This window comes from Tamandua tetradactyla, chromosome 6, assembly GCF_023851605.1.
Source record: "Tamandua tetradactyla isolate mTamTet1 chromosome 6, mTamTet1.pri, whole genome shotgun sequence".
Taxonomy (NCBI): Eukaryota; Metazoa; Chordata; class Mammalia; order Pilosa; family Myrmecophagidae; genus Tamandua; species Tamandua tetradactyla.
This window is the reverse complement of record NC_135332.1, coordinates 177178962-177194358: the sequence shown is the minus strand read 5'-3', so window position 1 is coordinate 177194358 and position 15397 is coordinate 177178962. Positions and strand designations below refer to the sequence as shown.

Genomic DNA, 15397 nt, shown 5'->3' with positions numbered 1-15397 from the left:
TTGCCCCATGGGGGGGTGGGGTGGTCAGGGGATTGAGGTCCCCCAGGCATGGCTGGAGGCCGCACCTGGTTGGTGGACCAAGGGCGAGGGGAGGTGAGCTGAGGTGCTGCGTTAGCCTGACTCTCTGCTCTTGGTGGCCCACAGAAAGTGCAGTGAATAGTGGTTCAGTGAATAAAGGGCCTTAAAAGTCAAAAAGGCAAACCCCGACTCGATGCTTTCATCACCTGTGGGTTTTATCGCAGGCCCTCAATCCTATCCACTTTTCCTACCACAAGGACTTTGCAATGCTGTTCCCCGTGACCAAAATGCCATTCCCACCTCTCTTCTGCTGGGGACCAGCTACGTGTCCTCAGCTCCCGTTTAAAAGCCCCTGCCTCGGAGAGGACCTTCCTGATCCACTTCCCTCTGGGAGTGCGTAGTGTTCCCTTCAGACGGGCTGCACACTTAGTAAATTGCGTGTCTGCCTGTGGGTTGGGGGTTCAATGCCTGTGAAGAACCGGAGGACAGGGGCAGGGCCCCCCTGGGAGCTCAGCACCTGACACACAGTGACAGCAGGGGAGGCCCCTGGGACTTCAGGCTCCCTTTTCCCTCCCCGTCCTCTCTAAGGGAAAATGGGTGACCAGGAGAACCCTGCCGGCACCCCCTTTGGGCTAGGAGTCCTTGGGCAGGTGGCCCTCTGTGGTGATGTGCCCAGCGGGCCTGGCTGGCTGGGTACCGGGTGCTTTCTGGGGTTGGCAATGCCATCTGCACCCATCTGAGGGACATTAGCTTTTCCACCCTTGTTTGCTTTCCCTCAGAAACACAGGGCACAACAAAAGACCAAACCCCCCAATCAATAAATAAAACAAAACACACACACACACATAACACCTCTTTCTGATTCCTTGGAGAGAGAGTTTTTTTTTTTTTTTGCAAACTTGCCAGGCCATGAGTGCAAGAACCCTGATATTTTGTTCCCAGGTCCTCAGGACATAAAAAGCTCTCTCCTCCAGGAAGCCTTCCCTTCTCTCCTCCAGGAAGCCTTCCCTGCCTTTCCCAGGCGATTAGACATACCGCCTACTCTGTGCTCCCAACAGGCATCGTACATCCCTCGTGTCACCGCCTGTGGCCCCAGTAGAATGTGAATCCATGAAGGGCAAGTCTCCGCCTTACGCTGTGTGTGCCAGAAACATAGGGCACAGCACACAGTAGGGACTGGCAAATGTCTATTGATTGAATGGATGGACGGAGGGTTTGGTGTTACTTTGATATTTAGGGAGCTTCACAGCGTCACGTCCTGGGGCCTCTTCACCACCACTGGTTCAGTGTGGGTGTCAGGAAAACAGCATGGGACCCCGAGATAGTCAAAAGTGGGTTTCCATCCTGCTCCGACTCACTGTGTTGTCTTAGCAAACGTCTTCACCTTTCTGGGCCTCAACATGCCCCCTGGGCGCGGTACCCCCGCGTGGCTCTGCTGGGAGCAGGGGACATTCCGTGCAGGGCCGGTTGACAGCAGACACCCAGAGACTGCCCGCCCTTGCTCTGCTTTGGGTGCACAGCTCCCCGCCCCACAGAGCCAGCGCAAGGCCGGGGCTCGGGACAAGGAGGTCAGCGGGGATGGGCTGTGACCTGGTGAAGCCCCTTCCCTCCGCCCGTCCCCATGGCCCCCTAATCTATCCTCTTGTCCCCCTACCAAGTTAAAGGTCCCCGGGAGGCACCTCCTTCCCAGGTACCTGCCTGCTGGCCCCTCACCTGTGCCCTCCTGTCTACCGCAGAGCAAGCCTCTCTTACTGGGCAGGGGTGGGGTGGATGCCAGGGGCTCCGCTAGCCCACCCTTTGCTGCTGGCACCCTCTAGTGGTCAGAAACTCCCAGACCTCAGTCCTGCCAAGAAGCAGCGTGGGGTGAAAACCTCAGGACCTGCGACCCAGGGTTGGGGCGCGGTCTCCCTGATCCCCGGTGCCTCGTCCAGCACCGTCCCTCAGGGAATGACTGCGGGTCACTAGGAGCCCAGTCTCCTCCCGATGAGTGGTGGAGTAACAGCCCCCTCAGCCTGTTCCCCGGGTTTGGATGTGCACAGGAACTGATCACACATGGTCCCTGCTCTGAAGACTCGACAGTTGAGTTGGGGAAATGAACACTTACTCTTTCATTCTCTCTATCAGCACATGCTCACTGCACACCAACTGTGTGCCGGGCTTTATGCTGCGCTCAAAGGAAGCTAAAGTGCAAAAGATACCGTCCCTAGGCTCACAGACTCGCCATCTGCTGAAGCCAAAGATGCATAAACAGATCATCGCAATTCGGTATGATAAAAGCAATAACGAGGGGTTCACACATCCATTAGCCCCTTCATTTGTTCACTGAGCACATCTCTCGTCAGTCTTCACTTTGTGCCAGGCCCTGTGCTGGATGCTGGGTGCTCCACGGAGAACTCAGTGGACCTGCCTGGGGGACTGAAAGGAGAGGGGTGTGGCTGTGCCTGCTGGGACTGGAGGGGGCTTCTCGGGGGCAGGTGGCCTTTGCAATTGGGACCCACGGCTTCAGATTCCTGTAAAATGCCCTGCCTGAGAAACTCCAGGAGCAACTTGGAATGTGGGTGTGGTGGTGGTGACTTCCTAGGGGGCTCCCAGGTGGTCCCGCAGCCTTAATTGCGGTGTGAGCCCTGGCACCTCATGCCCATCCCGCAGCTGTACCCATGCATTTGGGCAAAACCTAAAAAGCAAAAAGGCCGTTCCCAACTGTCCTGGGAATCAGGTAATTGACGAAAGGTTTGGAGGCAACCTCTTCACAGCCAAACAGGAACTAAGAAGAGGCCTGTACAATTTCCTAGAAACTTCTCTAGGTTCTCTCAGGTACAGTTTCCCTTTTGGAACTGAGGCTCTTCCTGGAACCCCAGAATGTTTGTCCGGGTACTTAGAATCCCACGAAGCCAACAGTTTCTCCCCCCACCCTTTGTGTGTCTTTCCAGCTAAGCTCTGTCCCCTTCCCCCGAGACGCCTGACTGTTGCCCTTTATCCAGCACCAGCTACCCAGAGGTCCAGGTGGAAAAAAAAGACCTTTACAAACTCATTGCAACATAGATTCTACATTATTTTTCCCTACAGTAGAAGCTAAGAGGAAAAGACAGAGAAAAAAATTAGAAAGCAAGGAACATGTTGTCTAGGGAAGGCCAGAGAAGGAAGGGAATGCCTTGGGGCACGTCCAAATCGCTGCTCTTCACATAAAAGCTCCTTTCCAAAGCACGCCTGTGTTTCTGGAATCAGGTGCCTGCGAACGGCACCCACCGTCTACGGGGATGCCACGAAGGTGGCAAGTCCCGGCCCGCAGTCCCAAGGCGGGGCTACAGTGTCCCCCCCCCCCCCCCGCCCCCAGCAGGCCGCAGCCTCAGCACAGCCCACGGGAGCTGCTCGCCTGGCCCGCTGCTCCTCAGCAACCCCCTCGGGCCCTGCCAGGTCAGCGCACTACAGACCCAGCTGCACGCTGCAACCACTCGTGCACCTTTGTGACACCGAGGTGGGGTGCCGCCCCAGAGGTGCCCACTTCCCTGGTCCAGGGAGGGTCCAGGGTGCTGGAGCTTTCCAGGCTCCCCAGGTGATGGGAAAGGTAGCAAATTGTGAGACCCACTGGCCTACAGAGCCGGTTCAAGTACGGATCCCTGGACCCTACTTTAAATATTCAGTGGCAGTTGTTCTAGGCTGGGGCTGGAGCAGCGGTTTGACCTGCACCCTGGCAGCTTTTAGGGGGGTGGGTGACACTGGGCGGAGGGAAGGGAACGGGGCCGAGGGGTGCTGGGGATAGAGTCGTGTCCCCCACGAGAAGCCGTGCGGGCCTGGCCCCTGGCCATGTGGGTGTGGATGGGCCGTGACGAGGAGCGGAGTCTGCCTGGGCTCTAATCCCGATGCCTGGGTCCTCCACAAGCTGGGAGAGTCCCACAGAGGGGGCCCCGGGAACCAGCCAGGTCACGGAAGGGGAAGGAATGGCACTGCCGCGTGCATGGCTGCGTGGCTGTAAAGTTGAGGGCCATGACCGCGGGCGGCCAGCCCCAGGACATCAGCCTCCGGGGAGAAAGCACCGCCCGCCGAAGCCTCCCTTGCGGACCTCTCCCAGCCCTGCCCCGCGAGCCGGTCAGTTCCCATCGCTTCAGCCGGTGCGTGGCGGGTATTTGTTACAGCAGCCAGGAGCTCCAGCAGGGGTGGAGGCCGGCTTCCTGCAGAGAACGCCCGACTCTGGGGCGCCCGGGCTCGCATGCTCTGCCTCCTGATACCCTGCACGGCTTCCCACCGTAACCCTGGCTGGCCTGAAAGAAGGCACACTGGAATTGCACAAGTGACACCCTGCTGCTCAGTGAGTGGGGCGTCGGCAAAGAAAATGCCGTTGTACTTTGGCGTTGCTGCTTTGCTAAATGACTGAAAAATGGAATAAACTGGGGAGGGGGCAGCTCCCAATGACGAGACCCCTAAGTAGCCTACACTTAACCCCTGCAGAGGGCAAGAAAAGGCAGACGAAAGTCAACAGATCTATTCCTTCAGTCACACACTAACTGGACACATCACAGCTAATTAAAACTCAGAAGGTAAAAAAGAATTAAACCCTATGTAGAAAATGCTGCAAATACATTTTTTTTAAAATATGTTCAAAAGCGAGTGGTGACTACAGATTTTCAGTGGGTTCTAGCTTTCTGGAAATGGACCCTCTTCCTTTGGGAACATATAAGTGTGTAATTGGAACTTCGCACAGCAGTTTTACTTCATTTTTACAAAAATGCACAGTGGGAGGCATGGAAGCAGAAAGCAGGAGATGGCCTTGGTGGGGTGTGGTGGGTGCGGCCCCCAGGGGACCTGAGATGGCCATCTCCTCTGCCGAGGGAGATGTATCTGCCCTCTGAGTGTGCAGCAGTTCATCTGTGAAGGGGGAGGCAGGGGATCCCCTGCAGTGGATGGAACCCATTTCCCCACCCCCTCAGCCACTGCAAGCTCTGTGACCTGGGGCAGTGCTCACCCTCTCTGAGCTTCTGTTTCCTCATTTGTACAATGGCCGCGATGACGGCATCCTCCAGCAGCCCCAGGGGCATCACTGTTATTGCCCCCATTTCACAGACGAGGCAATTAAGGCGAGGTAATTGCTCAAGGTCTCCCAGCTGGGAAGGGGCATATGACCCCAGAGTTTCCCTCCAGAGCCCTTCCTCTGAACGGCCATGCCACCCTACTCTCTCATCTACTCATATCGACTCCCTCCGGCGCTCACCCACCCACCACCACGCACAGGGCGTGGTCTTAGCCTGCAGCGCCCACAGGCGATTACCGCGCGGGTGGTGAGGGCTGACGGCGCTGAGCTCAGGTGGGCCCTGGGAAGGAAGACCGTTCCCCCGCGGGGTGGATCAGGGCTCGCCCGCGGGCTCCACGAGGCTGTCTGGGCGCCCGCCGCGAGGGGGCAGGGCTGAGGCAGGCCTGGGCGGGCTCCTCCGCGTAAAGGACGGCCCGGGGCGGGGACGGGTGGCGTTTGCACGCGAGTGGAACTCGCCCCGCCGCCCTGTGGGCCCTTTTCCCCCATGCAGCTGTGCGGCCCAGGGAGCAGGGGGTCAGCACCTGCTTCCCCAGGAGCACTGCCCTCCTGGCCAGGCCTTGGAGAACCAACCTCTTGGGGGACACTTGGCTCCCACCCTGGGGAGACTGTCGGGGCTGAGCATTTGCACGGCAGGTCCCCATTGTGCCTTCGGGCAGGCTCCGATAGCAGGGACTCCCAGGACACCCAAGGCCCAGGGCCGACCTCCACGTTGGCCAGCCTACTCGTCGTGGGAGGCGGAAGGGGTTTTGGTGTGTGATTTTTGAACATTTATTATTTTCTTGTAAACATTCAGCCATGTAAGCTGCTGGTGGGGGAGCAGGTTTCTTTATATGGAGAGGCTAGAAGGGGGCAAGAAGCCAGTTTTCTTTCCAAATAATGAGCTCGCTTAGTACAAAGCCTTTCCGCATCCACACATTCATTCATTCATTCATGCATGCATTCATTCATGTATGCATTCACCTATTCGTCAAGCATAAAGAAAGCATCCCTCAGTTCAAAGTGTTGAGACCAAAGCAAGATGGAATGTGAAAGGACATTAAAGAGGAAGGGTCGAAACTCCAGTCCAGGAGCCATATAAGCAACCTGTTTTTGTAAGGGCAGGAAGTGGTTTTTGCATTTTAAAGGGTGGAGAAAGCAATAAAAGGAGGAAGAGGAGAAGGAGATGAAAGCAGCTCCCCCTGCCCCCCCCCAGTGGTCCCTGGGAGATCAGTTAAGATGACATCGATGTCATGAGACAGAGAAGAGCGGGAAAGGCATCCAGGCAGAAGGAATGGCATGGGCATGGACATGTGTTCAGAGGTGGGAATGTGTTTGGGAGAAGGGCCCATGAGGTAGGCAAGAAGGTGAAGTGGGAGCAGTGCTGAAAAAAGGGGCTGGGGCCAGCTAAAGAGGCACCTACTGAGCACGACTGCCCCAGGCCAGCCCCTGCACCTCTCCTACAACCTGCCTCCTTTGGCACAGCTACGCTCAGAGGTGACACCCCAGGTCACAGGCCAGAAAACTGGAGCTCGAGAGGTGATCCCCTTTCTCAATACAAACACTCTAGGTATCTTCCAGATCCTACTGGCTGAGTTCCTTCTCCTTCCTCCTGCTCCCGTAGACTTGAATCTGAGGCTGAAGGAAATCCCTAGAGGTACAGGGAGGGGTAGGGCCCGCTGCCCGTGGGTCCCCCCTGGGTAGCTGGGAGGAGTGGGGAGGTGGGAGCCGCAGGTGGGCAGAGGCATTAGTCACTGAGACTGGAGAGGCAGGCAGGGACCAAGGACCCTTCAGTGACATCCCATTAGCTACAACGTGCTCCCCCAACTTGCAAAACCTCAAGAAGCATTGGGAGATGGAAAGTGTTAAAACACAGGGGTCCTGGGCCCCTGGCCAGCCCAATTCAGTGGGCGGGGGGAAGGGAGGGGAGCCGACATCTGTCTTTGCCCACAGCACCCCAGAGATTCTGACGATGTGCTGATGGGAAAACACAGAGCTGGGACCCATTGACCATGAAGCTGCCACCGGGTTTAGTCTTATGAATATGGTGTGGGCCAGAGACCAGGTACACCCTGGGGACTTGACAGAAAAGATGCGAGCTGAGACACAGGCTGAGAGGGGAACGCTATTTTGGACAAGTTGAAAGGGAGGAAGCCTCTCTAGAAGGAAATCCCGGATCCCTGGATACACCTTTTTGGATGCAAAGGCCAACAACACGTTTCTGCTCTAAGAGCAGGAGCACGTGCTCCTCCAACAAGGCTTCTGGGATGAGCCCACATGAGCCCTGCTCTTAAATAACAGATCCGCCCAGTGAGTGAATGAGTGGATTCTAGCACTGTGCCATGGCTCCAGCTAGAAGTGAGTTTAGATCAAGTTCAACCTCTTCATTTTCAAGATGAGAAAATGAGCCCGGAAATGGCCAGTGACTGGCCCAAAGTCACACACTCACAAGTTAGTTCTCGTCTTCTAGCCGTTATGTCATCTGTTATGCACTCCAAGGACAGAGTTTCGAGCCTGCCCTGCCCCCTCCAAACGCATTTCTCCCCTTAGACTGCCCATTCCCCAACCCTGTCCAGCTTCGGGCAGATACACAGCCCATGCCCTGCTCTCCACTCGCAGGCTCGGTGCAGGACTCGAGGGGCAGGCATGGCCTCACCCTCCTCTCTTTGGGGCCCTCTCATTTCCTCTCACTCCCTCTTCTGCCCCCCATCAGGGTTTAGCAGACCCAGGGTCAACAGCCCCAGCCTGAACTTGCCTGGATTGCTGCAGATCTGCTCGCACCCACGCCCAGCTGGAATGTCCATTGTGCATGTTTTGAGAGGCCTGTGTCTTCTCCCTGATTCTGTCTTCTTCCCGCCTCCAACTTCCTCTTCTCTCATGGAGAAGAAAGTTGGCAGACTAACAGAATGTCAGGGCTGGGGGAGAGGCCATCTCCTCCATTAGTCCCTCTAATTCAGAGGTTCTCAAAATCAACTATGCAAAGAATCATCAGAGCAGCGTTAACTTCAGATGCCTGGGCGTCCCCCAGGGACAGACCTGTGCGGTGTGTCCTCTCCCTCTCCCGCAGCCCTCTTCCCTCCCCCTCTACCTGAATCCTCACTGCTGGCCTAAGACTCTGTCTTCTGCACTGACACCCTTGCCAGCTGGGATAAAGAGCAGACCTTTCACCACCCGTGTCTAGAAGGAGGAAGGGGCTCTGCACACAGTCGAGACGGTCAGCGCCCATTGAACAAAGTAACTGCACAGCCACGGGAACCACGGGACCTCGCCCTGGCTTGGGCATGTGAGAGGCGAGTCTCACCTCCAAATGGCAGAAGCAGCAGCCTCGGTGTTTCTCTCTCCCACACTGTCATCCGAGAGTGTTCATTGACTGCCCTTCATACATGCCAGGGAAGCTGGCCAGGATGGGAAGAACTTGGGATCCTCAGAAATGTCCCCAGCACTGACCCCAGCCCAGCCTGGACATCATTCTGTCCTCCTGCCACCCACCCCGCTGCTGAGCCTTGGTCGTTGTAATCCCTGCTCTCTGGGACCCGGGCTTGTCTGCAGCCTGCGCTGCCCCAGCTCAGGTGCAGCTTCCCCCAGACTGTTGGAACAATATTACTTGTTTCCCCTGCGTGTGCCAGGACGTCTTGTGCTTTACATCCATTCAATCTGTTAACCCTCACAGCCACTCCAGGAAGTGGGTACTAATGTTACACCTTTGGACAGATACAAGAAACCGACTCAAGAAGGCTGGGTTACTCACCCAAGGTTGCACAACTTGTAAATGGAGGAGCTGGAATGAGACTTCCCCCATACACCGCCCCCCACACACCTGTTATCACACCTGTAGGTACGCTTGCATCTTTCTGCTCTAGCAAACTCAAACACGAGCCGCGTGTGGAATTGTAAATATTCTAATAACCACGTTAGAAAGGTGAAAGGAAAGAGGTGAAATTTAATCATGTGTCCTGCTGAACCCAATATATTCAAGATATCATAAGTTCAACCCGGAGTCAAAATATAAAAATGATGAGTGAGAGTTTTGCATCCTTGCACACCTCCCAGGCCTCTGAAGTCTGGTGTGTGTTTCACACTTAGTGTGCATCTCAGCTGCGTCGCAGGAGCTGGGCAGCCACTTGTGGCCGATTGGACAGTGCAGGGCTAGACTCAGGGATGGCACCTGCCTGATGGGTGTGCGCGGGCTTCCAGTGTGCGCGTAGCGCTCAGCATCCATGTAACTGAGACAGAAGGGTGCAAACGTGCCTGACGAAGCCCTGCCCGTGGCGCTTGCTGCGGTGGGCAGCTCCCCCCTGACGCTCTGCTGTGCCCGGCCTTGGCTCCCTGGGCGGGGGCTAGCCTCCCCGGGGCTCAGCCTGGGCCCTGGCTGGTGCGCTCCCTGCCCCCCACCTCAGCACCCGAGCTGTGCCGTAGCCCCTCCCTGTGGCCCCCAGAGGTGGCGGCGGCAGCGCCAGGGAAGGGATCCCAGGATTTGTGTCTGTTCCGAGGCCCAGGCAGCCTGGCCACTGGGCTGCTTGTCCGGCCCAGGAAGGGGCCTTTCCTAACACCTCGGGGCGGGTGAGTCTGCTCAGGAGGCCGGGAGGGTGGTCAGCCCCGGGGGGCATCACGCTGACCCCAGGTAGCTGGGTGCCTCCACCCTCCTGCCCTCTTGGAGGGTGGCCCTTGCCAGGCACTGTGCCGTGGTGGACAGTGCCATTTTGTCTGCTTCTGCACCAGCGTCCCAGTCACGGTGGGCGGATGGGCCTGGAGCTGGGGACACGTCCAGGGAGCTTGGGAGGCTCCCGGCTGGGGGCGATGGGTGGGGCAGGCATGGAGACGGCTCTCAGGTCCCAGCCGCCACCAGAGGTCAGGAGATGCAAGGGCACGTGTGCACACGCCCCTGCTTTCTTAACAGCCGAGCCTGGCCACACACGCGGATCCCAAGAGCAGAAAGCAAGTCTGCTTTCCGACCAACACACGCACCTTGCACACTCATACACCACGGAGGCTGCATCAGCTACTACATTCTCAGACACACGCACCTCACACACTCACGTCATGGAGGCTGTGGCCCTCAGCCACCGCATTCTCACAGGCACACGTACTTCACACACTCACACCACAGAGGCTGCAACACTAAGCCACCACATTCTCACAGACACATGCACCTTTGCACACTCATATACCATGAAGCCTGCAGCATCAGCCACCACATTCTCATAAATGCACCCACCCTTGCATACTCACACACACCCTTAAGGTTTATGCCCTCAGGTACCTGACATTCTCACAGACACACACACACACAAATACCCTCCCTCCCCCACACTTGCACACCGATGTGTATCCCACATGCATTTACACGGGTGGCAGAGCCTAAGACCCATGTAGGCCTGTATGGAGACCACCACGGACCTGATGTCTGCCCAGGTCCACGCCTCCAAGAGTCCCCCACCCTGCTCTCCCGCGTGCACCCACAGGACTGGGTGGTGGTGAGGGCGCATGTCCCGGTCAGTAAATGGGGAAGCGGGGCCCCCAGTGCCGAGGGCTTTGCTGAAGCTGATGCAGTGCCCCAGGCCCCTCCTGAAGACAGGGTGCATGTGTCCTCCCTCACAAGCCCGTAAGCTCTGTGGGCTACGGACCATGGCTTCTCATCCCTGCACCCCTCAGGGCACATCTGCATGGGCCAGGGAGAGGCAGTGGCTGCATTGCAAAAAGCTGGGCCAGGTTCACATCTCTGCTCCACTGACAGCTAGCTGTGTGACTTTCGGAAATTTACTTAACCTCTCTGAGCCTCCATTTTCACGTTTACAAAGGGGCATTATGGGGATTACAGAAGGTACGAAATAAAGGTTAGTAGATTTTGTTAAATGGACTGCAATAGGATATATATGGCATAGAATACTTGGCACAGTACATGGTCATGTTAACGAAAAGCACCCCTTTCTCTTAGCACCTGACGGGTGCTCAGTAGACACAGAAGGAAGCAAAGTAGGAGGGGATGAAAACAATAAGCCATAACTGTAACACACCTTTGTCATATACTAAATTCCTGAATATATTTGGCTATGCTCCCATCTCATCATTCCATTCCACTCCTCGATTAAATCTCTCCCTGGGCGGCTACGTTCCTTCTTAATTATGGGGCCTTTCCATGGGCTTTAATAATTGAGAGGGCTTCTCTTTCCTAACGCTGTGTCCTCCACAAAAAAAGATTTTTTGCCAATTCTCACAGACGATTTCTTTCATATGAACATTTATGATCCTTTTTCCCATTAAAAGCCCCACTGGTCCCGGGTTGCGCTTGCATTCCATCTCTGTGCAGGCCGGAAGGATGGCTGCCGAGGGAATTTGGCTGCGGAGCAGCATTGGCTCACCACGCTGCTTCTCACAGCCCTTGGGGGGCTCTCGTGAGGCCCCGAGAACTCACGTGCTGAGCCTTTCTACCAGGAGCCCCCGTATCACAGGACAATCTGGAGTGGGTGGTCTTGGGCCCCCAGGTGGGGGCTGCATGGAGCCCTGCCTCTGTACCCCACTCTTCCTCAGCGCCGGTGGCTCTGGGGAGGGGGCAGGGGTTGCAGCTTGGACGGACCCTGGCACGGACTTTCCCCTTGCTTCTCCTCACTCACACTTGGCTGCTCTAACCTCTTCTCCATCCACTCCCTGCCCTCCCGGACGTAGCAGATGCAAAGCAGATCCTCCCCGCCTCGAAATAAAGGTCCCCGGGTCCCAGGGTGCATGCTCACAGTGCCCCCTCAACTAGGGAGCTTTGGGAGGAACAGCAGGGCTTGGCATCTAAAGACCTCATGCTGAGCACTGGCCACCTATAAGTGATGAGTCCCGGGCTCACTCGGTCTCCGTGTCTTTTCCTTTGTAAAACGAAGCTAATGTGAAATCTTTTTTGGAGGGTGATCAGGCAAGTCAACCGCAGGCAAGTCCCTCGCCGGGCAGGAAGGAGTGCGTGCCAAAGCTCTGGTGCTGGTTGAATCTGAATCAGAGTCTTTGAGGCCACAGGCAAGGGGCTCAGCCTTGAGCCTCAGCCTCCGGCTCAATGAATGAGGCACATGGATCCCAAAGGAAGCTGCCAGGGTGAGTGGTGAGCAAGCCCTTCCTTCCAACTCCCCTCTGTCCCTTGGCTCTGCCGCTGGTAGCCAACACTGTCTTGGGCCGTGGGGTCTTGAATTCAGAAGCTCTGCCCCACTGCCCCTTGCTGCCACCCCGTGCCTGCCTCTGCTCTGTCCTTCCTGCCCCGCGCCTGACACCGGCAGCCAGACTCTGTGCCGCCACGTGTCTGCTGTGCTGTTGCGGGAGTGCAGACCCTTGTCCCTTCCCCATGGGGTGCCTGACATTCCCCCTGGAAAGGAGGTGGCAGACAGATTCTGTGAACTGTGGCTGCAGGCCCAAGTGAGCTGACTCCATAAACAGTAGAGGGCTGTGCAATCCTACTCCATAAACTGTAGAGGGCTGTGCCAGCCCAAGGTGGCAGCCGTTGGGAATTAGAAACCATCCCAAGCACTGACCGCTCAAGTGAGGAGCTTTTGTTGAAAGCTGACATTTTCCTTTCCAACTTTTCTTGGCTTTTCCTGCTCCTTGAAGTCTCTCTGGCTACCCGGACCTTCCAATGTTTAGAGACTCATTTTCCAAACACAATGGACTTTAGAAGTATCCTAAAAACTTCCACGTTTTATGATGCTCAGAAAGGGTGTGTGACCAGCCCAAGGTCACACAGTCAGTCTTGGCAAGCCTGAGTCTGGTGTCCGGGTGCCCTGGGCTCCCCGTCCAGTCAGGCACCCCTTTCTGCTCTGTTTCAGTTGGGCAGGGAGGGCAAGGGGGCCTATTTGGGTTTCTCCCCCAGGTGTGCTTCCCCCCCGCCAGGGTCACCTGGCCCTGAGCTGCCCTGGTCCACACTGTGGGCCTCGCCCTTGGCCCCTGCCCCTCTCAGCCCGTCCCCCAGCCCCAAAGAAGGTTTAGAGCAGGCTACTGGGGGAAGGAACCCCTCGGCAGGACTCACCGGTACCAGCGCGCTGCCCACTGCGGCGGCTGCTGCCACTGCCGCCAGCGCCCAGGACAGGAGCCACCTCATGCCTGGAAGTCGGCGGCAAAAGCATCCACGGAACAGCCCAGGGGATCCGGCCACCTCTCAGCGGAGCTGGGCCCAGTGCGGCCCAGCCCATCCGGAGCGTCGCATCAGCCTCCTCCCGCAGCCCTCCGGGCTCTATTAAAGCGAGATCTGACGTCAGGGTGGAGGGCAAACCCTGCATTTCCCTCTGAAAAAACTTTTCCTGCCTCCTTCTCTTTCTCTTTTTTTCTTCCTTTCCCACTGTCCCCACCTCCAGCCCAAGCTTGGCCAGCCTCCCCGGCTCTGACAGCTCTTAAAGGGAAAGCTACAGGGCTGCGATTTCACACCGGGGCACTGAATTACCCCCTGGTAGGCTGGGGCTCTCCGGGAGAGGTTTCTCACAGGTGGGAGGGGAAAGGTGGGGGTGCGGGCAGAGGCGGGGGCGCAGGGACGCCAGGCGCACCTCCAAAGGGAAAAGGACTCCCGAGGCTGCTCCTACCTCTGGTTTTCATTTGTCATCTTTCGCTCCTCTCTCTCTAGCAGCAAAGGAGAGAGGCTCCTCGTCGACCGACCCAGAGATGATGGGAATTTGCCAGTGGAGTCAGAGCTAAGCCCACGTTGCCATCAGTACCTCTGCTAAAGACGAAAACCCTGCTTACCGATTCCTGAGCTCTCTTGCCTGCCCATTAGGGGTCCTGGCGCGCAGGAGACTCCTGGACAGCTGTCTTCCTGGGTGGGGTTGGGGCTCCTGGCCCTTCCCTCTGCCGGGCGCTTGACACAGAAGTCCCTGGAGAGAGAAGGGAGGTGAGGAGTCTTCTCTTAGGACCACCATAATCCCCCACGCGGACCTCTGGACCAGCCTCCTGCCTGCACCCCAGCTGCCCCATCCATGCTGCTCAGAGCAAGCAGGGCCTTCCATGGAGGATGTAAGATCATGCCACGCTCCTGGATGAAGCTTCTGAAGGCTGGCTGCCCGCTGACCTCAACGTAGGCTCCCTGTCCTGGCCGTGGCCCGCAGGCCAGCTCCCCCCCTCCTCGCCCCACTCCCCTGTTCCCTCCCCCCTGCCCTCCCCCCTTGCGCACTGCACTCAGCCCCCTCTCACACCCCACCGGTTCCTGTCTCTGGGCCTTTGCACTTGCTCGTCCCTCAGCCGGGGAACACTCTACCCTATAGTTGGTTTTTGTTTGCTTTTTTGTAAATTTTTATTAGAGAAACTGTGGGTTTGCAGAACAATCGTGCATAGAATACAGGATGGCTGTGCCCCCTCCGCCACCAGCACCTTGCCTTGCCAACATTTGTTACAGTTGATGATCACACTTTTTTTTAATCAGGCTTTTTTTTAACAGTAACATTTGCTATCCTTGATGAAAGATTATTTAAATAGTACTATTAGCTATCGCCCAGAGTTTACATTAGGTTTATTTTGCCCCATATACCACCTATTACTGATACCCTGTCACAGTGGTGTGCATCTGCTGTGACTGGGGAGCGATCCTCTGACACTTGTGCGGTGACCCGCACCCTCCATCTGCAGTAGGGTTCGCTCTGCTGGATACTCCTGTGTTTTACTTTTTAATTTTTGTTCTGGTAACATATGACCTAAAGTTTTTCTCCTTTTAACCACATTCATCTATATTCAGTGCTGTTTCTTCTAGTCCCAATATTGTGCTAACATCACCACCACTCATTTCCCACAGCACTGAGGAGCGCTTCATGAGTTCACGTGGCACCATGCACCACGGCCACGCTGATCTCCGTGTCGCTCCAGTTTCAGTCCCTGTGCTGCGGAGGCGAGCCCTGTCCTAAAGGGTTATCGTTATTCCTGTCCCCTTTCCCGCCCCTGGTTAGCACGGAGATGCTGAGGCATGTGCTGCTGCCCACAGGGCGTGGGAGGCTTGTGTCTATGGTGGTGGGTTACGAACACAGACGCAGCTGCCCCAGAGGGGACTCTGATGTGCTCCCATCCAGTCTGACCACCCATTCTGACCCATTTCTGTTAACACAGGTAACATCTCCCTGGGTCTCCTGGGACAGACATTTCTCTCCCTGACCTCCTTGTTCCTTGTGTGCAGACATGATTGCTGACGCTGCAGCAGCCGTTTTGAGTCTACGAGTCTCAAATAAGACTTGTCTTATTGCGCAAGTCGAAGCAACAAAATTCACCATATGGAGGATGGCGGAACAGAAGGAGAGAAAGCGCCTGGATCCCTGAGGCTCTCCAGCGTTCCTGAGCCAGGTCTGGAAACACCTCCGCCAAACTCCCCACTCCACAAGATGATCCCATGATTTTTTTTTTTTTTTTGCCTAAGTCATCGTTACACAGGTATTTTATTCC

The 15397-nt window shown here is 56.5% G+C and overlaps 1 protein-coding gene across 1 annotated transcript in view; it reads right to left on the bottom strand.

The window, feature by feature from the left end:
• Nucleotides 1–13324, bottom strand: part of CCN4 (cellular communication network factor 4) — a 30737-nt gene extending 17413 nt beyond the window's left edge. The window contains exon 1 of the mRNA XM_077167734.1: nucleotides 13014–13324. Within this exon, the coding sequence (XP_077023849.1) occupies nucleotides 13014–13085 (72 nt within the window). The 5' untranslated portion in view covers nucleotides 13086–13324. The remainder of the gene's footprint in view (nucleotides 1–13013) is intronic.
• Between the last annotated feature and the right edge of the window lie 2073 nt (nucleotides 13325–15397).